The following is a 27,624-nucleotide window of genomic DNA, read 5'->3' as shown; positions in this document are numbered from 1 at the left end:
ACCTCTCTTCTTACATGTTCTTTAGATTACCAGGGTTGTATTAAGCATTCCAAACCATACATGGTACATCAGTAACTCTTTGTTCTTTACAGAAGACCTTCTTCAGACCTTCAGAGTCTAGTTGATGGAGTCTTGAAAATGGTAGGAAGATTACTGGTGTATTGCGGAAACTACTGCTGGTTAGGAGTCGTGCAAGGTGTCTCTCAGATACTGACAAGTTGGTGGCTTTTGTTGGAATAGACAACTGAACACTGTTTTTTTTTTTTTTATAATGTAGTTACTGTACCGGGTCATTTTTTACCACAAAGTGAATGTTCTAGAAACAAATCCCAAAAAACAATAGTGGAATTGCTGGGTTTTTTTCAATTCCATCCCATTTGGAATGGTGGCATTCAAAGCTACAACTCATCTCACAAAAAAGAAAAACATCCTTATGGCAGTGTCATTGCTAAAAATAAAAAGTTGTCGCTCTTGAAAGGCAAGGAGAAAAACAAAACAAAAGCAAAAATTGAAAGATGGCTGAGTTTCAAAGGGCCAGGGCTGTAGTGTGACTCCCTGCAATTCAATGTTTAACATACAATTTTGGCTTGACTTCTAAGCAACTTGGTTGGAAGCTCTTTTTATTTCATAAATTTGAAAATGGATATTCAGACAGTGGTTTGAATGAAAATAAACATTTAATTATATCTATCTACCACATTTTGCTCCAGTGTTTGAAAAATGTATATTTTTTCTTATTTTCTTATTGTATATTCGGTTAAAATTATTTTTATCATTTTAGATGAAAGAATCGTTTAAAGATCTGAAGAAAAAATTTAATAATTTGAAATTTAACTACACAAAGAAGGCTGATAAAGGAAGGAATCTAAAAGTAGTTAAGAACCAGATACAGCAAGTTGAAATGTATGCAGAGAAAATTCAGGTACTTTCAGCTAACACACACACATATACTGTGTATATATATATATATATATATATATATATATATATATATATATATATATATATATATATATATATATATATATAAAATATATATATATATATATATATATATATATATATATATATATATATATATATTCTTACATTCTTATATCTTATTTTTACTTCTCTTTTATACCTAGAGATGAATAAAGAAGTGTGCATGTGTAGAACGTAACTAAAGTAATATTTAAAAATAGCTGCATAAATATAATATGACAAGTAATCAGCTACAATTACACAGCATGATGGAACTTCTGCAAAATACAAAAGTCTATGGGCATTAAATTATTACTCTTACAGGGGTTGTTTTGTCTTCATAAATGGGTAACATTGTAAAGTGCTTGTAAAAACTATCAACTGTGCAATCTACTTGTCATCACAAAACCTCACAGTTCTCAAAAAAAGAGGAATTTAGTGTTTGATGCTGTTTGCATAGGTTATCCGCCATCTTTGCGTAGGTCATCTGTCATCTTTGCATTCTATCAAAAATTCACAATCTCCTAAGCAAAGCGTGCGCTCTTGCAAGCTTTTTGATAAATACAGTGGTGCTTGAAAGTTTGTGAAATTGTTAGAACAGTGCTGGTGCTTCTGCACAAGTCCTCTCAGTAGGGATGCCAGCGTGTTCACTTACCCATCCATGCTGCTCCTGTGGTGTCTGTTTTCTCCCAGGACCTGCGCACAGCATGCAGGTCTCCTGGAAGTGTGCTTAGGATGCCCACTTCCTGCCTCTTAAAGGGGCAGCGTGTACGCTTCTAAAAACAATCCTAGCCAATAGCTGGGAGATGCCTGATGTTTAAGGCATCCTCTCCAATTGGGAGGTGCCTTAGCAACCTTAGTATCAATGTGTATCTTGCTATCTAGTTATAAGGTCCCTGTACCTGCGCTTCTTGAATCTGATCCTGTCTGCTCTGTCTACCTGACCCTGTTTGTCTTATCTGATCTTGAGCCTGCCCGTTCTGCTGTAACCTGTTCCTGTCCTGCCTCTATCTAGTCGTAAACCTGATCCACCTTGTCTGCATCTTTACCGCTATCCTTACCAGTCCAATGTGAACCTGCACCTTTGTCCCTGCAACCAAGTCCGCCCTGTGTTCCCAAACCTATCCTGTCAGATCCTGATCCTGTTCTGTCTAACCAGTCATACATCCTCCTGTTTACCAGTTCCTAGCAGGTCCTGCTTCTCTCCCCCTTTGGGGGTCAGCATGGTGCATCTTCGGGGTCCGTCCTGGAGTAGCACCTGGCATCCACCTGGGTTCAAGTCTAACCTCACCATCAGGGGCTCTAGTTAAGAACCAGGTGGTCAATAGCTACCCTCTGCTCTCCCTGGACCGTGGCACAGTAGTTCCACAACTATGTGCATAACAGAAGACTTCAGACTTTTTCATATTTCTTCATAAATTTGAAAAACTGCATTAGATAACTACTAAAATCCTAAAAGTATATAAATAGAATCAAATGAAATTAATAAATCACAAATATTAGACTGTCATTATTTTATTGAGTAAATTGATCCAATATCAATTGTTGTGAGCGCCAATCGTTAGTGCACCTTTAGGATTAGCTGATAATTTGAAGGTGAAAATAGTCTGGTGTTTTCAATCAATAGGATGATAATCAGCGGTAAATGGGTGACCTATTTTAATTAAAGAACATTGATTTATCTAGTCTGATCTTCAAACACATGTTTGTGGAAGCGTCATAGCACAAATAAAGAAGATTTCTGAGGACCTTTTAAAAGAAGAACTGTTGATGCTCATCACTCTGGAAAAAGTTACAAATAGTGATGAGCGAATATACTCGTTACTCGAGATTTCCAGAGCATGCTCGGGTGTCCTCCGAGTATTTGTTAGTGTTCGGAGATTTAGTTTTCATCGCTGCAGCTGAATGATTTACAGCTATTAGCCAGGCTGGGTACATGTGGGGGTTGCCTGGTTGCTAGGGAATCTCCACATGTAATCAAGCAGGCTAGTAGCTGTAAATCATCCAGCTGTGGCGAAAAACACTAAATCTCCGAGCACTAAAAAATACTCAGAGGACACCCGAGCATGCGTGGGGAAATCTCGAGTAACGAGTATATTCGCTCATCACTAGTTACAAAATTACATCAATCCACAGTCAGACACTGTGTACAAATTGATTGTGAAAATTCAAGATGGTTATTTACCATTAGGAAAGAGAAGTCGACTAACAAAGAATCAATCCAAGAGCAAGGCATATAATAGTCCAGGAAGTCATAAAAGAACCTAAGATAAAATCTAATGGACTAAAGGTCTCTCGTACAGTAGCTAATGTTAACGTTGATGAGTCCACCCTTAGGAGAACACTAAACAATAATGGTGTGCATAGCAGGATTGCAAGAAATCCGGTGATCTCTAAAAAGAACATTGATGCCTATCTCCAGTTTGCTAATGATCATCTGGACATGCCAGAAGGCTATTGGAGAAATGTTTTATGGGCAGATTAAACCAAAATAGAGTTTTTTGTTTTTTTTAAAATAGAAGCGTTATGTTTGGAGAAGGAAGAACACTTCATTACAGCATAAAAACCTCATACCATCTGTGAAACACAGTGCTGGTGGTGGTATCATAGTTTGGGCCTTTTTTGCCATATCTTGGCCAGGATGGTTGCCATCATTGATGGAACATTGACTTTTATTAGGAAATTCTAAAGAAAAATGCCAAGAGTCAGACCTCTATCCATGAGCTGAATCTCAAGAGAACATGGTTCATGCAGCAAATCAAGAACAACCCAAAGACACAAGCTGTTGTACAAAAGCATGGTAAGGCCAGGTTCACATTGCATTAAGTGCAGTCCATTCAACGCATGCATTAAACGGACTGCACAATGCAAGTACCTGTTAAAGATCGCGTTATGCGATCGCGCTAGCGGTGATGGACCCCGAAATGCTGCAGACCGCGTACGAGGTTCCGTCACAGAATGACAGCACATCGATAACGCATGCCGATTATGACATGCTTTAGCGATGCGCTGCATAATGGCAGTCAATGAGTGCACTAACGCATCCGTTACATAGTGTGCCACTAGCGCATTGCCATTGACGCAATGTGAACCCAGCCTTAAAGAACAAAGGTAACGTTTTGGAATGGTCAGGTCCTGATCTTAATCCTAGAACGATGTTTTGGAAGGACCTATGATGAGCAGTTTATGGCTGAAAAAACAAAAACATAACATAGATGTAGCTGGTTTTAGGGATAAATGAGCTACAATTTCTCAAAACCAATGTGTAGGACTCAGTGGCGTAACTACAAAGTTATGGGCCCCGGTGCGAACTTTCAAATGGGGCCCCCACCCATGCAAAAATATATAGGTGAATTAGAAATGGCGACACGCACGAAAAAACACAATCTGTTAGTATACATGCACCATTACAGAATTAGTTGTAGGCTGTGTTCACAAGAGTGAAGTTCATGGTCTGTATACAGATCACAACCTCCAGCCTCGCGGAGGGTATCCTGATCCAAACTCACACCCTTGTCCTGGACTTCGTCTTCACGTTCAGTTTGTCCTAAGATGGAGAAAGTGACACCAGTGCTGATTGGTGCCGGGAATCACAACAGCACATCAGAGCCCCAAGCGGGTCATCACAGCCACTGTGGGAATGGCGCCGGCACAGGTGGTGAGTATAGGCTTTATTAATTTATTGGGGCCGAACATTCAGTTTAAGACGAGGTTGTCCTAGTGGGAGACAATCCCTTTAAACAGTGGACTCTTTATTAGCCCATGTGACAACATTTCAGTTTCATATCAGAGAATTGTTCAGGTATTGATCCGAAATGTTGCCACATGGGCCAATAAAGAGTCCGACACTTTTATCACAATCAATCAGAGTGCTGTGTGTGTGTGTGTGTGTAAATATATATATATATACATATATATGTAGACAGACACACACACACACACACATATACATTATATAGGTGAAACTGCGACGGCGGTATGTACGTTATATAGGTTATACCACTCTCTGTAATATACTGTGCCCCCTGTGTATAAGTCATATAGGCCAGCCGCAGTGTGTGTGTTATATACACACATACACACACACACATACACACACACACACAGTGGCTGGCCTATATGAGCTATACACAGGGGGCACAGTATATTACACACAGTGGTATAACCTATATAACGTACATACCGCAGTAACAGTTTCACCTATACAATGTATATAGACTGCTGTACATACATTATATAGGTGATACTGTATATATGTATGTATGTATATATATATATATATATATATATATATATATACAGCAGTATCCCCTATATCACGTATATACACATTAGTCACTGTCACCTATATAATGAATATAGACTGCTGAACATACATTATATAGGTGATACGGTGATTGTATACAGCAGTGTCACCTATATATTGTACATGCAGCATTCTATACACAGTATACAGGTCAAACTGCAAATGCTGCATATACATAGAAAGCTTTCATCCTGGTACTCGCCTGAGATGGAGGAGGATGAGGAGGGTCCACTGTCCAGCCAGCGTCGGAGGTGCTGGGGACTTGGAGCGGATGCCGGCCTGGGATCGGTGAGGAGAGCACTGTTCAGAGTGAGGCTCAGGCGTCTGTGTGGCCTTTTCACACTTCTGCACAGGCCCTGGTGTGCGCACACTCTCCTGTTTGCCCGCACTGACCAGGGCTGCAGATGCACTCCCAAGCTTGAACGAGGGCCGCACTCACAAAGGGCACAGAAATCACAGGTGGCACAGAGATCACAGGGGGAACAGATATCACAGGGGGCACATAGCTGGGGGCCACAGAGATCACAGGGGGAACAGATCACAGGGGCCACATAGCTGGGGGCCACAGAGATCACAGGGGGCACATAGCTGGGGGGCACAGGGATCACAGGGGGCACATAGCTGGGGGGCACAGGGATCACAGGGGGCACATAGGTGGGGGCACAGGGATCACGGGGGGTACAGAGATCACAGGAGGCACATAGTTGGGGGGCACAGGGATCACAGGGGGCTTATAGTTGGGGGGCATGGAGATCACATGGGGCACAGAGATCATATTGGGGCATGCAGCGGGGGGCACAGATCATATTGGGGAACACAGCAGGGGGTACATAGATCACATAGCTGAGAGGTACAGAGATCACAGGGGGCTTATAGTTGGGGGAAGGAGATCACATGGGGCACAGAGATCATATTGGGGCACACAGCCGGAGACACAGAGATCATATTGGGGCACACAGCGGGGGGCACAGAGATCATATTGGGGCACACAGCGGGGGGCACAGAGATCATATTGGGGCACAGAGCAGGGCACAGAGATCATATTGGGGCACACAGCGGGGGGCACAGAGATCATATTGGGGCACAGCAGGGGGCACAGATCATATTGGGGCACACAGCGGGGGGCACAGAGATCATATTGGGGCACACAGCAGGGCACAGAGATCACATTGGGGCACACAGCGGGGGGCACATAGATCATATTGGGGCACACAGCGGGGGGCACAGAGATCATATTGGGGCACACAGCGGGGCACAGATCATATTGGGGCACACAGCGGGGGCACAGATCATATTGGGGCACACAGCGGGGGCACAGATCATATTGGGGCACACAGCGGGGGGCATAGAGATCATATTGGGGAACACAGCGGGGCACAGAGATTATATTGGGGCACAGAGATCATATTGGGGCACACAGATCATATTGGAGCACACAGCGGGGGGCACAGAGATCATATTGGGGCACACAGCGGGGGGCACAGATCATATTGGGGCACACAGCGGGACACAGATCATATTGGGGCACAGAGATCATAGTGAGGCACACAGCGGGGGCAGAGATCATATTGGGGCACACAGCGGGGGGGGTAGAGATCATATTGGGGCAAACAGTGGGGGGGCACAGAGCTGAGGGGCACAGATCACCTGCAGAGAGGCACAAAGCTGCCAGCACAGAGATCGCTCTGGTCCTGGAGTCTCTGTGTCAGGCAGCAACTCCTATTTCAGGACAGGAGAGCATTGGGTGGTAACCCCGCCCACCCCGATAACATCATTACTGTGCAGGGCAGGCAACGTTCTGTTATGAACGCTGCTTACCCTGCACTCGGGGGTTAAACGGCTGCCACCGGAGCATTGCGGACCTGCCTGCCTACAATTTTGTAGCTCAGTGCTTAGGGACCCGCTCAGTCTTTGCTGGACTGGGCGGGCCCCTAAGCACTCCAGGCCCAGTCGCAGCTGCGACCCCTGCGACCGCGGTAGTTCCGCCCCTGGTAGGACTAATCAACAATTACTAGAATGGTTTAGCTACACTAATTGCTTCACCAGGGGGTCACACCAGATACTGAAAGCAAAGGTACACATACTTTTGTCTTTCACAGACATGTATTGTTGGATCATTTTACTCTATAAAAAAATGGCTGAGTCTAATATTTTTGATTCATTTTTTTGATTTGATTCTCTTAATCTAGTTTGATGGCTTATGTTAAAGTCTTATAGACTTTAAGGAAAACATTTTAAGCAGAAATATAGAAAATTCTGAACAGGTTACAAAATTTCAGGCACAACTGTAGATTGTATGCACTGTTCTGAAGCTAGCTAGTGGATCCAGCCAGGTTGTGTCCTTGTGGTTCTCTGATGCTGTCTCTGCTTACAGCATCGCAGAATGCAAAGTTTGGGCAAAGGAAGAAAACGGGAGGCAGTGCAACAGTGTGATCATGAAGAAAAGTTGAGAAAATCCTTTTAGTTCCAGATAACCTCTTTTAATCTTGCATTGTTATGCTCCACTTTCACATTGCTGGCACATATATGTTGTAAATGATTAATCAAAGGCTTATTTCTCATAATCTATGAATGTACATATTAATTCCCTTATGTAGTGATCCATATTAGTCATTTCATAGGCACATAGATCTTGTCGGTTCAGGAGATTTTTGGATAAAAGATGGAGCCATTCTCCCAAGCACCATGTAAGAAATGACAGAAACTTAAATTCTAAAATAAGTAAACAAAACTATTGTGTATTGAGATTGGCCACAGTTTTAATTGCAATCACATGACTACAAGAAGTAATGAAGTGAGAGGCATACTTGCTAATGTCTATAATTAGAGGTTTAGAGTTGTTTCCAGGAACAATGTTGAGTTTAAGGGCCTTATGTCTTTTACATTTAAAAGTTGATAAATTTGAACTAATAAATCCTACTTAATAAAATTCAAATCACAAAAAATGAGACATTCAAGTTGTACCCTGTAAAAATCTGCAAAACAATTACTCTTGGAAGGGTTTCCACAACAATTTTCTTGATGCCCTGCCATGCACCACTCCAATTATCCTGTGTTTTCTTGTGGTGACTCTCCACCAGATCACAGATGAATCCAAAGAAGTAAGGTGTCCACGTTCTTTAGTTAGGAAAAAAGAGCAATGTTTCGTCCATAGACAGATTTTATTATGCCAAAAAGAAATAACAGATTCTGTAGGTGAAATAAGTATTGAAAGTGTCACCAATTTTCTAAGTAAATAGATTTCTAAAGCTGTAATTTCAAGAAATTCTCACCAGATGCCGGTGACAACCCATCCCATCCACACAGGCAAAGAAATCAAAGCACAGCTGTCCATACATTGTGTAATAATGAGAAATGACACAGAGAAAAAGTATTGAACACATCAAGAAAGAAAAGTCAAAATTCCATGGAAAGTCATTAGTCCAGCTGAAATATATCATCAATTTGAATGCAATCCTGCCACTTAGTGAAAAATAACATTAGCTGGTTCAACTAACTGTCTCAATACTGTCTCATTACCAAGATGCCACACAAGAAACATCCCATGACAGGTAAAACCAGTGAGGTGCCTCAAAACCTTCACAACCTTATTGTTGCAAAACATACTGATTGCATTGGTTACAGAAGAATTTATAAAATACTGAAGGTTTCAGTGAAGTTTGGAGGTGAGAACATCATAGTATGGGGCTGTTTTCAGCATATAGCACTGGCAAACTTCATATGATTGAAGGAAGGATGAATGGCGAATGTACCTAGACATCTTTGAAAAATATATGCTGACATCTACCAGGATAAGGATGAAAGAAGGGTGCATATTTCAGCAAGACATTGATCCCAAACACACAGCCAACTCTCAATTGTTTCAGAGAAAGATAAACTAAAGCTGCTAGAAAGACCAGACCTGAATCCAATAGAAAATTTATGGAAGGAACTAAAGCTGAGTTCATAGAAGGAGCCCACGGGACTTTCATGATGTGAAGAGTGTTTGTGTGGACGAATGGGCCAAAGTAACACGTCAGCAATGCATGCAGCTAGTTTCTCCATATAGGGGACATCTTGAAGCTGTCATCACCAACAAAGGCTTTTGTAGGAAGTATTAATTAAATTTCAGTATACGTGTTCAATACTTTTTCCCTGTGTCATTCCTCATGATTACACATAATTTATGGAAATATGTAACATAAATGTTGCTCTTTTTTATTCCTTTGAAGTTGCATTCCAGTTTGCAGGACTGTTCTGCTAAAATCGGGACTTATGCATACTATGTAAATTAGGAATGATGAATACCAGTAGATGTAGCAACCAGAGAGATGGCACTAGATAAATGGTCTTCTCTGCTTGCATTCTCCATACAGCATCCATAACCTGTTGTGTATCCATACTGTAGCTCTTTTGGCCTCCAATCGTATGTTTCAATGGAATTTGCTGCCCTTTTCCCTGACCCCTTATTAGCATGCATCATATGACACAAACTATACCCCTCCTTTTATGTGGGATAGTGGTTTAAATTCTCCACTACTTAAGAAAAGAACATTTTCTCCTTTAAGTATCCCACTTAGAAATGCAGTGGAAGTTCAGTACGTCTTGGAAAATCTGAAGATGTGACCTGTGACAGCATGCACCTATTTTCCATAATTGTTTCAATGCTTTGTTTGTAAATTATATGTTCATTTTCTCTATTAATGTATGGAGGCTTTAAAGAAGAAAATTGATCATTTGGAAAGGAAACTGTTAGAAAGCAACACTTCTCAGCAAATGACCAAAGCGGATATTATTCAGGAGTCAATTACTAATCTTCAGAAACAAATAAATGAATTTAGTGTCGTGATGAAAGATTATAAAGTGTACCTTGAAATGGCTGAAGATCTACAACATATAATGGAGGAGGTAATAAGTACTGCTTTGCTTCAGTTTATTAGAGCTAATTGTAAAGTCCCATGTTGTTAAAAAGGAAAATAATTTAATGGGAATCTGTCAGCAGGTTTTTGCTATCTAATCTGAGAGCAGCATGATGTAGGCAAAGAGAAGCTGAATCCAATGATGTATCACTTAGTTTACTGGGTGCAGCCTTTCTGACAGAGTTTTTAGATTTAGCAATACAGCAGAGCTGAGGAAGCTAACCCCGCCCACACCAGGCTCTGTATATACATAGTCTATAGACAGTGCGGTGCCTATCACAGGAGGGGCGTGTCGGACCAGCATGCACTCTGCTGTGTCCCAGCAATGATAAACTCCTGGTGCTAAAACAATCATTGCAAGCAAAGGAAACCGCAAAGCTTGATAAGAGAGGCATTGCTGAAATCTGTGTTTTAACCCTTACCTCACACTATATTCAGATTACATGGCAAAAACCTTCTGACAGATTCTCTTTAATAAAATGATTCTTTATTACATTTAATGAAGCGCAGATGAAGCCTATATATGCACAACTTTAGACACTTTTTGCTAAATTTGGCGCATATCCTTGTGGAAGGAGGTGGAAATGATGTCTAATTGCATAATGAATAGGTCAATAACATGGTGCGACTTGACATTACGCACAATAATTCCTTAAACCTTAGAGCAGCTTTTGCCAAAGTCTCTTAATAAATCTGCCCCATCATTATGTCTGATACTAGGAAAGCCAACATTTCTATGTCAAACATCCATTAATTACATTAAAGGAGTTGTCCAGCCCAGGGAATATTTTTGGCAAACACTACAGGTTGCTGAATGCTAACCTTGTGTAATATACACACTGTTAAGATTTGGCTCTGCTTGCTGGCTCGAGCGGTCACCACGTGCTGACTAGCTTCTCATCTGCTTCTTTCAAAGTCGTATTGAGAGAAGTAGATGAAAATCTAGTTGGTACATGATTGTAAGTATGCAAATCGCATACCTGAGATCACGTAACAGCTCAAACTGACAAGTAGAATTTAATCCTAACGGTGTGCACACTCCACACTAGTGATATTCAGTAAGCTACAGTGCATTCTAAAAATTACCCCAGATCCTCGACAACTCCTTTCTAATGTCAGCACACTAGTCCGCCATAGAGACAGTGAAGTCCTTGATTTATTTAATGGCTTTTCAAAAGCAAATATATGGTAAGTAATTATTTAATAAACTACAAGGTAAATGCTATTTACTTACATTAGGACAAGCTTTCTAGAATTTTGACAAAATGTAATCATACTTTGCAAAACTTATACCTGTGTATTGAATGCCAAGAGCAAAACCGGAATATTCAGTGCTTTTCACTATGTAGAAATTACTAACAGAAAAAATGTATGGCCAGAGTTAGAATTTCACCTGTGATTTTCATGCCTTCATTAGACACCTTCCTCTTCCCTTTTCCCTCCATCACTGCCGACGTGTTCACTCAGCTGTATCTTGCTGAAATATTATGGGGTTTCTATTCTCTTTAGTGGTATATTTTTTTTTATATTGTTTAATATTTTTCTTTGTGTCCTTTTGAAGAGTCTCTTTTGGTGTGAAGAAGCCTGTTCCACAGTGGTCAGAGTGGGACGTTACTCTGCAGAGTGTAAAACCAAGGAGTCCGTAGAGGTGCTTCTGAAGCAGTTTAACAAGTTTGTGGAACCCACTGTACCACAACAAGAAGAAAGAATCCAGCAAATGACAAATATTGCAAAACACATTTATGGTGAGGATTTGATTTCTTTTATGCTGTTACCAGCGCTGTAGATCTGCATAGATTTTTGCTTTAGCGGTATCTGGAGCAGGAGAGTCATGATACAATTATTTTACAATTGTTCAGAAGAAACTTTAGGTATGGATTAAAGAGGTATTTCTATTGGAAGAAAATGTCCCCTATTACCCATACAAAACCCCAGAACAGACTTTTGTCCCTGATTTGAATGGAGCTTAGCTATCTTCAGTAGTCCCACGGACAATAACTGGAGAGGCAGTGCACATGCTCAATGGGGTCACCCACTACTCAGACAACCCCTTCTCAATCACTATGTTCCCTGTTATAAAATAACAGCTATCCTCACTTCCAGAGCAGGCGCTGTTTCGGCGGTGTCTGCACTAGCTCTCCCCGGGGCTTGTGTGACACTGTTATGTCACACAAGCCCTGCAGCTAATCAGCACCCACTTCACTGTCTTTTCTTTTTTTAGATGAATCAGACATCTGGAGGTAGTCACAGCTGCGGATGCTCTCTTGCTTCCTCTGGATGTCTGATTTGTCCAAAGCCAGAGAGAGAGAACTGTGACCTAACAATGTCACACGAGATCTGGGAGGCCCAATGCTGAAACCGCTGGAACAGCGTCCCTAGCAGAGGTGAGTATAGCTGTTGTTATTTTATAAAGGAGAACATAGTGATTTGAGAAGGGGTTGTCCAAGTAGTGGACAATACTTTTAACCACTGCGCTATATATGTTCTGGGAATTAGTTGGGGGGGGGGGGTTCAGCTGTCCTACACCCAATGTAGATGTTATCAACCATCCTTTGGAATGGTGCTAACTTTTTCTGCTAGAATGCCCATTTAAATGAAAATCTGACAATTGGATAGCATTAGTGATGAGCGAGTATGCTCGTTGCTCAGGTTTTCCAGAGCACGCTTGGGTGATCTGTGTATTTGTTAGTGCTCGGAGATTTAGTTTTTGTTGATGCAGCTACATGATTTATAGCTGCTAGACAGGCTGAGTACATGTGGGGGTTGCCTGGTTGCTAGGGAATCCCCACATGTATTCAGCCTGTCTAGCAGCCATAAATCATGCAGCTGTGTCAACAAAAACTAAATCTCAGAACACTAACAAATACTCAGAGACCACCCGAGCGTGCTCTGGAAAGCATGAACAGCGAGTACACTCGCTCATCACTAGTTAACATCTTATTTTTTACCCAGGGCTGTTGTACCAATAGATTTCGAATTCTGCACATTATTTGAAATAGGAAGTTTGTTAAAGTACTTGTCCACTTTTGGGTACCATTATTACATTTTATTTTGCATTTAAATACATGCATTAAGGGTTAAAAAAAATCATTTTTGCAGTAGAACTTCATAAAAAATGTTGCACCATTTGCCTTTTATAGCCTATGTGTTGCACGGTTGCTGGCTGCAACTTCAATTAATTTCTAATAAGTCAGTGAGCTAATTGATATTGAATGATGGGAAAGTTTGTAATGCATCTGTCTTTTATCTGTGCTTTTGTTAAGCTAGTTTATGGCCACAGACCATATTAAAGGGAACCTGTCAAGTTAGATATGGGCTTAATTTGCAGGTTAATAGCATTATGAAGGTGCCCATATGCCCAACTGAAAGTTCAGCATGTGGGAGGTAAAATGCTTTATTTCTCCCGGGAGCCACTGGCTTTCAGTCATGCAAGAGTGACCAGAGCACTTACAGTCATCGCTCCCAGCAGTCAGAGCAATGGCAGTTAGCCTGCCCCAGCACTGATTGACAGCACCCTCTGCAGTGCATCAATACAGGCTGGGCCAGTCTTTCACTGACAGATCTCTCCTAATAGACGCATGCTGGAAGACACGTATCACTCCAGGCAGTGGGCAGTGAGAAGCAGCCGGCGACCCGCCTGCCCGACTGGTAACCAATACAACTTGGTGCTTGGCGACTTTTAAAAAAAAAATTTCACTGACACACTGCAGCATTTCAGAGTCAAACGTACATGGCAGAAGTCATGCAGCCAATGTCTAATACGTGCTGCCTGTACATCGGGCAGCAGGTATCAGCTGTTAGGTTCCCTTTAAACCTTTTATATCCTTTTGTAAGTGACAATTCTCATATCTGAATGTTTTGGTTTTAGGAGCAGAGGAGGGAATAAAATATGTTGAGAAGACTTTGCTAAAACACAAAGAAGCCCTCATCTCTGTGAATGATTTATGTATCTATTTAAAGGAACTAGAGGATAAATTGCAGGTAAATATCATGATAGTTTTATTTCAATAGGCTGAATTATGAATATAAACTATAGCGGAATCTCTTTAATGGAATACAACCATAGTTAAGATTTATAAATTGAACTAGCTGAAGAGCCCGGCGTTGCCTGGGCAAAGTAAATATCTGTGGTTAGTTATAGCACCTCACTTCTCTTATTTTCCCATCACGCCTCTCATTTTCCCCCTCACATCTCTCATTTTCCCCCTCACATCTCTCATTTTCCCCCTCACATCTCTCATTTTCTCCCTCACTCCTCTCATTCCCCCCTAACACTTGTCATTTCGACCTCACATCTGTCATTTTCCGATCACTCCACTATTTTCCCTCACTCCTCTCATTTTGCACTCACACCTTTTCATTTTCACCTCAGTATATACATGTTTGTCATCTCCCTTATATATAGTATACACCTGTATGTCATCTCCTGTATATAGTATATACCTGTATGTCATCTCCCCTGTATATATAATATACCTGCTGTGTGTCATCTCCCCTGTATATAGTATATACCTGTATGTCGTCATCTCCTCCTATATATAGTATATACCTGTATGTCATCTCCTTCTATATATAGTATATACCTGTATGTCATCTCCTCCTGTATATAGTATATACCTGTGTGTCATCTCCCCTGTATATAGTATATATCTGTGTGTCATCTCCTCCTGTATATAGTATGCGCGTGGCGAGTTTTGAGTGGCAACTTTTGTGTTTCGACTTTTATGTGGCAAGGTTGGTGTATTTGTGGTGAAATGTGTGCTGAGGGTAATATGTGTTCAAGCACGTGGTAGTGTGTGGCGCATTTTGTGTGTGTGTTCATATCCCTGTGTGTGGTGAGTATCCCATGTCGGGGCCCCACCTTAGCAACTGTACGGTATATACTCTTTGGCGCCATCGCTCTCATTCTTTAAGTCCCCCTTGTTCACATCTGGCAGCTGTCAATTTGCCTCCTACACTTTTCCTTTCATTTTTTCCCATTATGTAGATAGGGGCAAAATTGTTTGGTGAATTGGAAAGCGTGGAGTTAAAATTTCACCTCACAACATAGCCTATGACGCTCTCAGGGTCCAGACGTGTGACTGTGCAAAATTTTGTGGCTGTAGCTGCGACGCCTCCAACACTTTTCCTTTCACTTTTTCCCCATTATGTAGATAGGGGCAAAATTGTTTGGTGAATTGGAACGCGCGGGGTTAAAATTTCACCTCACAATATAGCCTATGACGCTCTCGGGGTCCAGACGTGTGACTGTGCAAAATTTTGTGGCTGTAGCTGCGACGGTGCAGATGCCAATCCCGGACATACATACATACACACACACACACACACACACACACACATTCAGCTTTATATAGTAGATGTTTACATTTTTAGAATGTTTGCAAACGAGATGCAAATATTGAAAAAATGGGATTACATTTGTGTTGAATTGAAATGTTTTCTTTTTTCAAAAGGAACCACAGAAAGTACCAGAAATCTCCATAAGCAATGAAACTGGGGAAACCATAGATCTGCCAGTAACTCCCAAAGACGGTAGTATACAAGTAGATACAGACTTGCAGCCTGAATTGCTGGCAGAAGAAGCTGTATCTGGGGATGAATATGAGTGCATATCCCCCGATGACATCTCCTTGCCTCCGCTTGCTGAAACTCCTGAATCCAACCTCCCCCAGTCAGAGACAGAGCAGGATGAGCAGCCTTGCTACAGCTCGCACAGCATGCATGTCAGCTCCTACAGCATGCAAATGCACATAAACACCATTGGCAAAAGGGTGACAGACAGTTCTGATTTCTTAACACCTGTTGCTTACACTGATATGTCAAGCCACAGAAAGGAAAAGACTTCTAGCTACACTGAGCGTTTCTCTTCACCCACTGCTGGATACAAAGCAGAGTCTCCCTTCTCCCACCATTCGACAATAGTCAATGAGGCCCGCTGTTCCCTAAGCTCTTCTCCTGCCAAATCTAAACCCAATTACCAGATGATGAACGAGGTGCATGAAACTCATTTGCAGCGCAGTTCTGTTTACGAAAGCACGGAAAAAACAGAACAATTGCATGCCTCCGATAACACTGCTAGAACTAAAGATAGGGCGCATGCTACCCCAGATGAATTCTCTGGTCTCATGTTTCAGTTAGACCCTGCCAAAAGCTGCCAGAGGCATATGGGTACCCAAGAGGCGATTAGAAGTATTTCAGAGAAACAAAACAGTGTTAGTCTGGCAGGTCAAAGTCCTGTCTTCTCCAATCACCCGCAAAATGTGACAGTTAAGGAAGGTTCTCCTGTTACTTTGGAAGTAGAAGTTTCCGGACATCCAGAGCCTACTCTAACATGGTGGGTAGCATATAATGAAAATAAAATATAGAGTAACTTATTTTTGTGTTCTTATCACCTTATTTTGTGTGCACCTGGTTTGACATATTATGTCCTAACCTGACTTTCCATTCTTCGAGCTTCTAAAAACCGGTCTTCAAGGAACCTAAGGCCAGCCATTTTGATAGAGCTTTGAAGGGGTTGTTTACTACTTAGACAACCTCTTGTTCTATGCCAGAGTCCCCCCGAGTAAAATATGGAAAGCTTATTCTCACTTCTTATACCGACGGCGCTTTTATAGCGATGTTAACCCTGGATTTCTTGGCACTGTTCTAGCGTCATTGGCCAGGACCTCCAGACCTCATTTGTGTGACTTTTTTGTGGCATGTTATGGCTGTAGACAATCTATAGTTGTTGATTGACTGCCGTTCGTCGATATTCCATGAGACCACTCTCTGACAAAATAGTAAAGGCTGCAGTTGATCAGTAACCACTGATTGGTTGCAGTGCTCACATCCTACAATGTCATCCAAATGTGGTCTGGAGGATGTATGCCAACATTTCTGGAAGGCACCAGTGTGGGAGGTGAGTATAAACTTTCTTTTATTTTACTAGAGGGACTTGGGCTGTTAAGAAGGGGTTTGGCAAGTAGTAAACAACCCCTTTAAATGTTCTATAGTATCACAACAAAATGGTTGGTAGACTGAGAGATCCTAGTCATGTAGGTTTTCTGGCACCTGGGGCAAGAATTCTGTTTGGTGCTCGCCCCTTTCCCAAGCGGTTTGAGTAGACGTCGTCACGTGACCAATCATTCATATGTGATTGGCACACTTACAGTCAAATGCCCCTCCTGCCTCTCTAGATATGCCTCTGGACACAGTTGTGCCTTACATAGACCATTATGTCATAGTGTAGGGCAATAAATATAATTCGACCTGCTAGGATCAGTTTACAAAAAAAAAGAAGCAATGAGGCACTGTCCGAATTTCTTCTGGCTCTTGATTTGTACGATGTTCCTTGAAGACCAGTTTGAAGGCCACGGTGCCAATACTACAGCATGGTCCCTCTTCATATCCATATTATAGTATATTTTAACTTTACCTCCATTGCTCACAGTCCGATTCCTCATCTGTTGTTCCTTTTCTAACACTACATTCCACAATGACATTTAACTTGAAAACAGCCCTTACTATGCCTGTGTATTCAGGAACATCCCTACAAAATAAAGCTTTTTCTACAGGATACCAAACTGTTTCACTATTAAACTTTTTTGTTTGAGTTTCTCTTTTTGTGTGCTTTGTGAAATATATGACAATGGTTCTGTGAAAATGTACTATGGATTTTGCCCATCTGCTTCACTTGGAATATTCTGTTATTTAGTTGGCCCGCTATTATCAAAACCAATATTCTTGAAATGTTGTAAGGGTGGCACTAAAGTAGTATTAGAAATAGCCACCTCTACCAAATCTAGATGATACTTGGAATGTGATGAACAGATTATTAATAAAATTTGTTATTGAATATGATGTCTGTAATAAATATGTTTTTAGAAAACATAAGCAATAATGCAGATGGTTTTGCTGGTTTTTACTCAGTCAATTTCATCAACATGGCCATAGATGCAAAGATTCTTCTGTCACTAGACCAGCATTTTGATTTTTTTTTTGAATTTTTAATCCTCTTAGAGAAAGGCTCTGGCATCATTTATATTTTCCACATCATGAATAACCTAATCCTTTTGATGGGTAAAACCAATGAGTCACATTTCTAATTTTTGGTAGACAATCTTTTCATCAATTGCCAGATTTGAGTGAAATCCGTTAAAAAGAAAAACTGACTTTGACTATGTCCTCCAACTGTTGATCCAATCAATGTGCGAAGTGACTGGGCGAAATGAAGAATAAAGTATACAATAGGTACTTAAGTCAGGGGTGGGGAACTTTTTTTCTGCCAAGGGCCTTTTGGATATTTATAACATCTTTTGAGGGGCATACAAAATTATCAACTTGAAAATGATCCTGCTATATTTGGTCAAACAATTAACTCATCCATAATGTGACGGCTGGAGTTGTTTGGTGCGACTGTGCTCTTAGATGGTATTGATGATGTTACTATTTGCAACTGACTTTCCAGATTTGCATTGTGTCTGGAGCGTAGTTGACCCTTTGCGATGATAAGTTTTGTAAAGAACTTGCAGCACTAAGTTGTTCCGAACATAGTGGTGTATTGCACTGCATGTCTCCTCACAGTGGGAAATTAATCACTGCTCACTTGCAATTGATGCATATGCAACATATAGGAGAAACAGGGGCTGGTCCATATGCAGCACATAGGAGACACCGGGGCTGGAGTATATACATCACTGGAGACATTAGGGTTACATCATATCATCGCGCACCTGCTGTGTGGCTGGGCAGACTGCAGCTGCAGAGACCGAAGCCGGAAGCAGCGCGGGGCACGAGGAGAGGTGAGGAAAGTGTGTTTTTTTAATATATATCAGTGAGAGAACTGCATTGTGGGGTAATTGGGGGGGCTGCATTACATTCTATGGGGGCTGGCTGCATTACATTCTATGGAGGCTGGCTGCATTACATTCTATTGGGGGGTTTTATTACATTCTATGGGGGCTGGCTGCATTACATTCTACGGGGCTGGCTGCATTACATTCTACGGGGCTGGCTGCATTACATTCTATGGGGGCTGTGCTGTATTACATTCTATGGGTGCTGTGCTGTATTACATTCAATGGGGGCTGGCAGCATTACATTCTATGGGGGCTGGGCTGTATTACATTCTATGGGGGGCTGTATTATATTCTGTGGGGAGGTGGGCTGTATTACATTCTATGGGGTGCTGTATTATATTCTATGGGGGGGCTGTATTACATTCTCTGGGGGCTACATTATATTCTATGGAGGGCTGTATTATATTCTATGAGGGGTGATTGCATCACACTCTATTAGGGGGCTCCATTTATATTCTATGGGGAGCTGCATTATACTATATGAGGAGGGCTGCATTGTATTCTATGGGGGCTGCATTATGCTCTATGAGGGGGCTACCATATATATGCAGGGGCTGCATTATACTATATGAGGGGGCTGCTTTATATTCTCTGGGGGTTACATTATACTCAGGGGGCTACAATATATTCTGTGGGGTGGCTGCATTACACTCTGGAGTGGCATCATTATACTATATGTGGGCTGCATTATACTGTATCGAGGACTATGGGGAATACATTATACTATATGAAGAACTATGGGGTGCATACTATGGGAAGTGAATTGTACTGCATGGATGACAATGGTGGTGCATTATACTATAGGGTCATTCCACATCATGATCCAAATATGAATTTTTTTTTTACCTTACGTCTTTAGATTTTTTTTATTTTTTGTTTTTATGAAGTACAACTTTAGTTAATTACAAATTAAAAGTTTAGAATTTTTTTCTTCATCGGTTAATTTTTTACAGATTTTTAAAGTTTTGAAAAAGCGCGGATTTTGGCCTGGTATGGCTTTACATTTTTTATCATATCCCGGGCTAGAATTAAGATATAGAGGTGGGAGAGGCATCATTTTTCTCAGAACGGTACCAGCTTTCATTTGATATGTCACAAGACTATATTTCTTTATATTTTGTTTTTTAGAAATCAAATTAAAAATTTTGATGCGCAATTCTGAAAAAAAGTATGTTTTAAAATTGTGAAAACATGCATGTGTGTTACTCATGTCCGTGTTTATATTTGTACAGGGACTCAATTTGGGATCTATCAAATTTGTATTTTTTTTTTAAGCCTTGAATCATCTGATTTTATGTTTGTGTGAGTTTCTTCCTTTTTTCTTTTCAAATTACAACTTATTGCATTCAACATTTATATGTAACAATAAAGAAACACAAAAAACAAATACCGAAGTGCCAGAATAAATCCATCTTAATCATCATAACAACTTGCTCAGCATTTTCAACCTGAATTCTTTGAATAAACCAAAAGATAAAAGGTGTTCGGCTCCACCTGAGTTATATCTGATTTTTGTAACTTTTACAATGTCTGATTTTCTTGGATACACAAAGGACGGCGCTGGACCAGAAAGTGCAGAAAAGTCACTTCTACGTCTTCATTTTCACAATCTTTGGAGAGTCCAGTAGTCGCCAGCTCCTATCATATTCACAGGTCACATAGCCAGTTGTGTCGTCCATTGCCGATCTTGTGCCGCCTTCTATCACTTCATGGTCGTCACTGTCTTTATTTCCACTACATGGGATGACAGTCCGGTATTGCTGAGTCCCTGTGATGGGTTCTGCTTCCTGTAACTGATGTTATAACAAACTCTCCTCCTCCTCTTCGTAGTCCTGGTTTGTACAATACATGAACTGGATGTTAAGAATACTTTTCTCCCGCCATTTGAGGAGTTGCCTGGGTGTTAAGATTTGGTGTGAATGTGGCCTCTGGAGGCCCGAGCTGCCGGCCGGTCATCTGCTCTGCAGTCACCGTCTACCCCTGGTCATTCTCAGCCCTAACAAAGCTTCTCCTCTGTCCTCTCCTGCTTCTAAGTGGTAACATAATAAAATAATACAGTAATATCTAGCAATCATGGATTATTTGGTAAATCTAGACCCCACACTGTTAGACCACAGGCTGAACAGCTCTGAAATCAAGATTTTCGAATTGACACTGTAATAGTTTTATTTTTTAAAATCTGATCCCATCACGATCCCATCTTATATTTTGCTACAGATGTGGATAGGAGCATAGCAGGCACATGTGCAGTTTTTGAAATTTTTAAATTACCGTAAACTTTTTTTTGGAAATGCATTTTAAAGCTTTGCGCTTGCATTCGCATAGGTAAAATATTATCAAAGATACTCTTGTGACATATCTGGTGAAAGCCTGTACAGTTCTGAGTAGAATGGTGTTTATTTTGTTTCTCTATCTCTTTTCTAGCCTGAGTTATGGGGAGAAATGTAAAGGCAGGCAACACCGAAATTCGCACTTTTTCCGAACTTTGAAAATCAATAAAAAAAAAAAAAAATACCTAGAATTTTTTCTTCTTCACATTTTGAATTCTCTGACACACTGTTACCAAATAACAAAATCTCAAAAGAATTAAAAATATAGTGGTAAAAATCATTGGTTCACTTGACATGGAATGACCCTATATGGAGCACTATGAGGAGTGTATTATACTATTTGGAGGACTGTGGCAGTACATTATACTATATGGAGGACTGAGGAGTGTATTATACTATATGGAGGACTGAGCAGTGTATTTTATCATATGGAGGACTATGAGGAGTGTATTATACTATATAGAGGACTGAGGAGTGTGTTGTGAATTCTGTGGCCAAGCTCCCTCCTGTGGTCGTGAGTGGTACTTCGGCTGGTTCTGTCTATGAGCTTCCTTTGGTGGATGAGAGTGGTACTGCGGCTTTTGAGTTTCCTTCCTCAGGTGGTGAGGTTAAGTCGTTAGGTGCTGCTCTATTTAACTCCACCTGGTGCTTTGATCCTGGCCTCCAGTCAATGTTCTAGTATTGGTCTTGCTTCCTCCTGGATCGTTCCTGTGGCCTGTCTATCCTGCATAAGCTAAGTTCTGCTTGTGTTACTTTTGTTTGCTATATTTTCTGTCCAGCTTGCTATATTGGTTTTTTTTGCTTGCTGGAAGCTCTGAGACGCAGAGGGAGCACCTCCGTACCGTTAGTCGGTGCGGAGGGTCTTTTTGCCCCTCTGCGTGGTTGTTTGTAGGTTTTTGTGTTGACCGGAAAGCTATCTTTCCTATCCTCGGTCTATTCAGTAAGTCGGGCCTCACTTTGCTAAATCTATTTCATCTCTGTGTTTGTATTTCATCTTTACTAACAGTCATTATATGTGGGGGGCTGCCTTTTCCTTTGGGGAATTTCTCTGAGGCAAGGTAGGCTTATTTTTCTATCTTCAGGGCTAGTTAGTTTCTCAGGCTGTGCCGAGTTGCATAGGGAGCGTTAGGCGCAATCCACGGCTACCTCTAGTGTGGTGTGATAGGATTAGGGATTGCGGTCAGCAGAGTTTCCACGTCTCAGAGCTCATTCTATGTTTTTGGTAAATGTCAGGTCACTTAGTGTGCTCTGAACTTCAAGGTCCATTGTGGTTCTGAATTACCTGTTCATAACAGGAGTGTATTATACTATATGGAGCACTACACAGAGGGTATTATACTATATGGAGGACTGAGGAGTGTATTATACTATATGGAGGACTGAGGAGTGTATTATACTATATGGAGGACTGAGGTGCACATTATAATATATGGAGGACTATGGGGTGTATTATACTAAACAAGAAAAATGCTGCCTATTCATCGAGTGATTGGATTGTTTATGTGGGAACAGAAATCCTTGTTCTCAGCAGCACATCACTGGTGTAAACTGTAGTTGTGCTGTTGATAACATGATTCTGTATGGGGCAGATTGATCTAATTGTGATTGTTCTGTTCCCTTCATTCTTTCTCAGTTGGTGTAAAGAGGCCGGGAAACAAGCAAACGACTTCAGTATTGTCGATCACACTCATTTAGCGGCCTGAGATCAGCGCATGTAAATACAGCAGAAATGCTTCGCAGGGAGATGAGGCAAGGATGATGACAGTTGTAGTTAGCACCCGGCGCCTGGGAATAGTGCTAACTCTACTGCTTTTCCCAGCCTCCAGAGCATTTAATTCTGGTATGTGTAATGATTTTTAGGGTTGTCAGCTGCGTAATGTCAGCTGCTATCAATCCCTGGTGTAAGTAATGGAGAGGACACCCCCACTACTAGCCCAGACCTGGCGAGACCCAGCGACTCTGAAAAGCGGTGACGGTAGTAACAATACCGCTCTTCACAGTCGCCGAGCTCAGTGCAAGACTCGGAATATCTGAAGAGCGGTGACGTTACTGATGTCACCACTCTTCAGAGTCATCGGGTCTCTTGCTGCGCAGCGGAACCAAAAGTGGCTGTAGGCAGAGTTTATGGAGCATCAGAATGAGGTTATCTATGAGATCCAGTTATGTAGGTAAAGTAGCGGCTTTTCTTGGTACTGCAACTAAAAGCAATAAATAGTACTGAGCTGTAATGCTGGATACAGCTGTAATTATATGTTATATAGTCCTGTTACACTGCCCTCACTTCTTGTAACCTACAAGTGTACAAATATATTATACAGTCACCATGTGACAAGTGGGCCTGTGTGACTTCAAATGCCAGGGCTGAATTTTAGTCCCTGTCCGTCCCTGCCCACAGAGTACATCCAGACGTTAACACTGGCCAGCATCAGGATGTAATCCTTCACTGCATGCACTGCAGCATGCAGTAGTGAACGCTGCCTTCTTGCAGTGCAAGAAGAAATTAAAGGGACACTGTCACCTGAATTGCCTTGTGCAGGCATGTACTACGGAGGACAGAGAATGAACTTCAATCCAATATTGCAGCCAGCATGCAGCCAGCGGGTAAGGAAAGGGTGAATCAAACACCCAAAAACCCCGTCCCTATGGCTGAAGATTGTTCCCTCCAAATTCAGGTGACAGTGTCCCTTTAACAGGTTGGCTGCTAGCCCAAACACTGCAGTCCCTGTGAATCTGCCCACGGGCCAGAGGTTCCCCACCCCTGAATTAAGTACTAAGATGAAAGCCATATATACGAAGAGAAGGTGTTATCATTCAATGCTCCTACAGGTAAAAATCTTGTATAAAACTGCAGCATGTTGTGATAATTTTTCTTGAAGATTGTGAATGAAATCTGAAGCACGTGACAATATTCTGTGCATGATGCCAAAGGAATTTGAAGGCAAAACGCAAGACACAAAAATACTTCAATTTGTCCTTCGTGATTGATCAGTTGCAACACATTTTCACCAACAATCCCACACATTTAGAATTTTTGCCTGCAAATAGATGAAAATTTGCAACCTCATTTTGTGGCTTCAGAAAATTGACCATTATATTTTTAATTATTTATTCATGACATTATCTTTACATTTTCATTACCCATAAATACTTTATAGTTCAAAAAATTAGGTACTCAGGTACTCGACCCCTGCTGTTCTGCTTCGATGCCTATGTCTTTTTATTCCTACTCTGATTGGGGACATCATGTGACATCTCTATACAGTCAGCAGCACCTGATTGACTGCAGTGGTGTTGTTCCTTTTGAGCAGGAAGAAACACACCCTGAGCTCTCCTTTGTGGCTCAGACAAACTGTCACTACTTTAGTCAATAAGTGGCCTCTGATTTCCTGTAGTGGTCATGTGACATCTTCATGTGCTCATTTTTGCTTGAAAAATAAATGACTGGAAAGCCACTTTGGTGACTATTTAAAACAGCCCTTCCATAAAAGTTTGTATCCTCTTAATATATTAGTCATCATATTATATGTCACTGTGTACTTACAATTGCTTATTTTGCCTTTCTACCCAGTAAATTCTTCTCTTTTCCATTAGGTCTATGACATCCTGTATTTAAAAACAGACTAGCTGAATCCTTCTAAGCTCTACACAGGAACAAGAAGTCTCTTTTCCCTGTATGAGTTAGCACTAAAACTACAATTATGCTCACTGCAAAGTCCCTGGAAGGAGGAAGAGGCGGGTCAGATAGGTCAGGACTCAGGAGTTGAAGAGGGGGATGACTCATGCAGGGAAAAGAGAATTTGTGCAAATGACGTGCATTGTACTAACGACTTTATGATGTCGCAGGGCTTAGTAGTCACAAGAGGTTTCCAGCTGAGGAATTTTGCACTGCCCTGAATTGGTAGCCATTGAATATGGATGTGGATGCAGAACCAGTCTCCTGCAAATCTTTTTGCTCAACTGTACTTTCTACAGCTCATGTAACACAGCTGTGTTATAACATAATATGGATGATTTACTATTGTTGTGCCACAACTCTGATGTTAGATGTCACCTATATATTTCAAACAAGCTTATCAGTTAAATGCGTGAAAAAGAACAGATGTTTGTGCTGCGCAACACTTTTTAAAGTGTCGTGAAAAAGGGATGAACATTTGGCTAATTGCAAAATGTACTTAATTTTCTATTTTTGAGCTCCAATCTTTAGATGCAAAGTAGGGTTTTTAAGAATCGATTTGCATGTCCCAGTCTATCGGCCATGACAGTGGCCTGCGCTCACTGGATACGAGCGGGAGAACTGCCTGTTACCTGACTGTGGCCCTTCTTCTGGTTTGCCGGCTTGGTGCGATGTCATCGTTGCACTGTGACACACTTGTGATGTCGTACCAGGCTGGCTAATCGTCAGAAGAGCCGCGGATGCCATCAGATAAGAGGTGGACCTTCTGCTTCCATACAGCGGACACAAATTTATTTGCCCCAACTCTAGTGCAAGACAATTGACGAAACTTTACTATCAATTAACAATATTAAAAAGAAAAAAATCTAATGGGAGACAAACATTCACCAAATCTGTGATCGATAGCACGCCACACTGATAGATTTGTGGCGTTTTATGAGTGCCTTTTTTGCATTTATGTTCTATAACAGAGGTCCCCAACTCCAGGCCTCGAGGGCCGCCAACAGTGCAGGTTTTCAGGATTTCCTTAGTATTGCACAGGGGTTGGAATCATCACCTGTGCAGATGATCACATTCCCACCGATGCAATATTAAAGAAATCCTGAAAACCTGCACTGTTGGCGGCCCTTGAGGCCTGGAGTTGGGGACCCCTGTTCTACAAATTATAGATCCCAACAGGAAATAATCTGCCCCAATGTGTTTTATAATACGAGATTTCACATCTACTAGTCTTTTGTAGTTGTTAATTTAACTATATGGAACTAGTCACTAACTTATAGTTATAATGCGACAAGATTGGCAAGCGGCTTATAGCAAAACCTTTCTTTTGACAGCATTCAAGGTTTAAAACTCAACAAGGGGGACATGCACCATTTATAGAACAGAAGTACTTCATGTCTCAGAGATGACTTCCAGATAAAGTAAGGCTGTGACTAGCTAAGCAGATTTACGCTGTCTAAAGTCAACATGGCAATAAGTGGTCAGATTGCTAAAAACTGAGTAATCATTATAATATGTGAAAGAAATGAATAAGTTTATACGCTACTAATTTAATAAAGTCCCCTCTGTACAAGCGCACATACTAAAATATTCTGCAGTGCAAAAAAGAGAAGGGAGCTCTGTAGAAAACATCATCTGGATTGTCCCATTTGATTCCAGACATTACTATCCAGGACAGAAGGGTGATATGTTTATTAGCCCCTTCACACCTTTCCATAACACTTAGACAAAGTCAATACACATGTGTTTTCTAAGAATACAGTACTTTTGTAGCGTAGAGCTCTATGTACAGTAGATCTTTGCCACCCAATAGCACAGAGGATGGTACCAACTAGGATAGGCCTCATTCTCCAAGAATGCTGTTGCATGGACTTCATTAAAAGGTTTATTGAAGGCTATATATATATATATATATATATATATATATATATATATATTACTTTTGGGCTGCAAACTAACAGGCAGGCAGGTGTTACCTAACTGCGGTGAGCAGGCTGTCAATCAGCATGACGCTGTCAATCAGCATGACATCAGTAATTACACCCCATTGACAGAGCAGCTTTCGGGAAAGGAAGAGCTGCTCTGTAGACATTGAGAATCTGAATCACAGGCAGCAACGGTCAATGACCGCTCTGTGTCGGCATCGGGTAGAACGGGCAGGTAGATAACAACTACCTACCTGTTAGCTTTTTTTAGCATATAGTAAAAAAAAGTCTTGGATAAACCTTTGAGTAGTTGTTGGTCAGTTAGTGATAACTGTATCTATGTTTACAGAGTATCTTTTTATAGAAAGTCTATCCAAAATATATTAAGACCATTACTTTATTTAAAGGTGGAACTAGAAGACAAAATTTTACTTTAAGTGTAACTAAACTTTGTCAATATTTTTTCATGTCTGTCAGGTACCTTAACTGCATGTGGATCATGAAGGGTATGGGTCCTGCGCACTGTTAAGGGATCAATTGAGTGATAAGAAGGAGTCTCTAGTCCTGGACCCCCACTGATCTGCAAGCAATGAAAGTGTCTGCTAAATATGAAAAAAAAAACATCAAAGACATCATGAGCAAAATATCAGTCTAATTAGAGGATGTAGGTAACAGAAGGGCATTAACAGAGT

General features: G+C 41.2%; 1 protein-coding gene across 1 annotated transcript in view; it reads left to right on the top strand.

Annotated features, from left to right (window-relative positions):
- CCDC141 (coiled-coil domain containing 141) overlaps positions 1-26,387 on the top strand; it is a 162,768-nt gene extending 136,381 nt beyond the window's left edge. Inside the window, exons 18-23 of the mRNA XM_069733219.1 lie at positions 782-922; positions 9,962-10,156; positions 11,729-11,912; positions 14,036-14,148; positions 15,621-16,501; positions 26,342-26,387. Coding sequence (XP_069589320.1) covers positions 782-922; positions 9,962-10,156; positions 11,729-11,912; positions 14,036-14,148; positions 15,621-16,501; positions 26,342-26,387 — 1,560 coding nt within the window. The remainder of the gene's footprint in view (positions 1-781; positions 923-9,961; positions 10,157-11,728; positions 11,913-14,035; positions 14,149-15,620; positions 16,502-26,341) is intronic.
- The last annotated feature ends 1,237 nt before the right edge of the window (positions 26,388-27,624 follow it).

The sequence above is a fragment of the Ranitomeya imitator genome, chromosome 7 (genome assembly GCF_032444005.1).
Source record: "Ranitomeya imitator isolate aRanImi1 chromosome 7, aRanImi1.pri, whole genome shotgun sequence".
Classification (NCBI taxonomy): domain Eukaryota; kingdom Metazoa; phylum Chordata; class Amphibia; order Anura; family Dendrobatidae; genus Ranitomeya; species Ranitomeya imitator.
The sequence above is the reverse complement of the archived record's forward strand: the minus strand, read 5'-3'. Positions and strand labels throughout refer to the sequence as shown.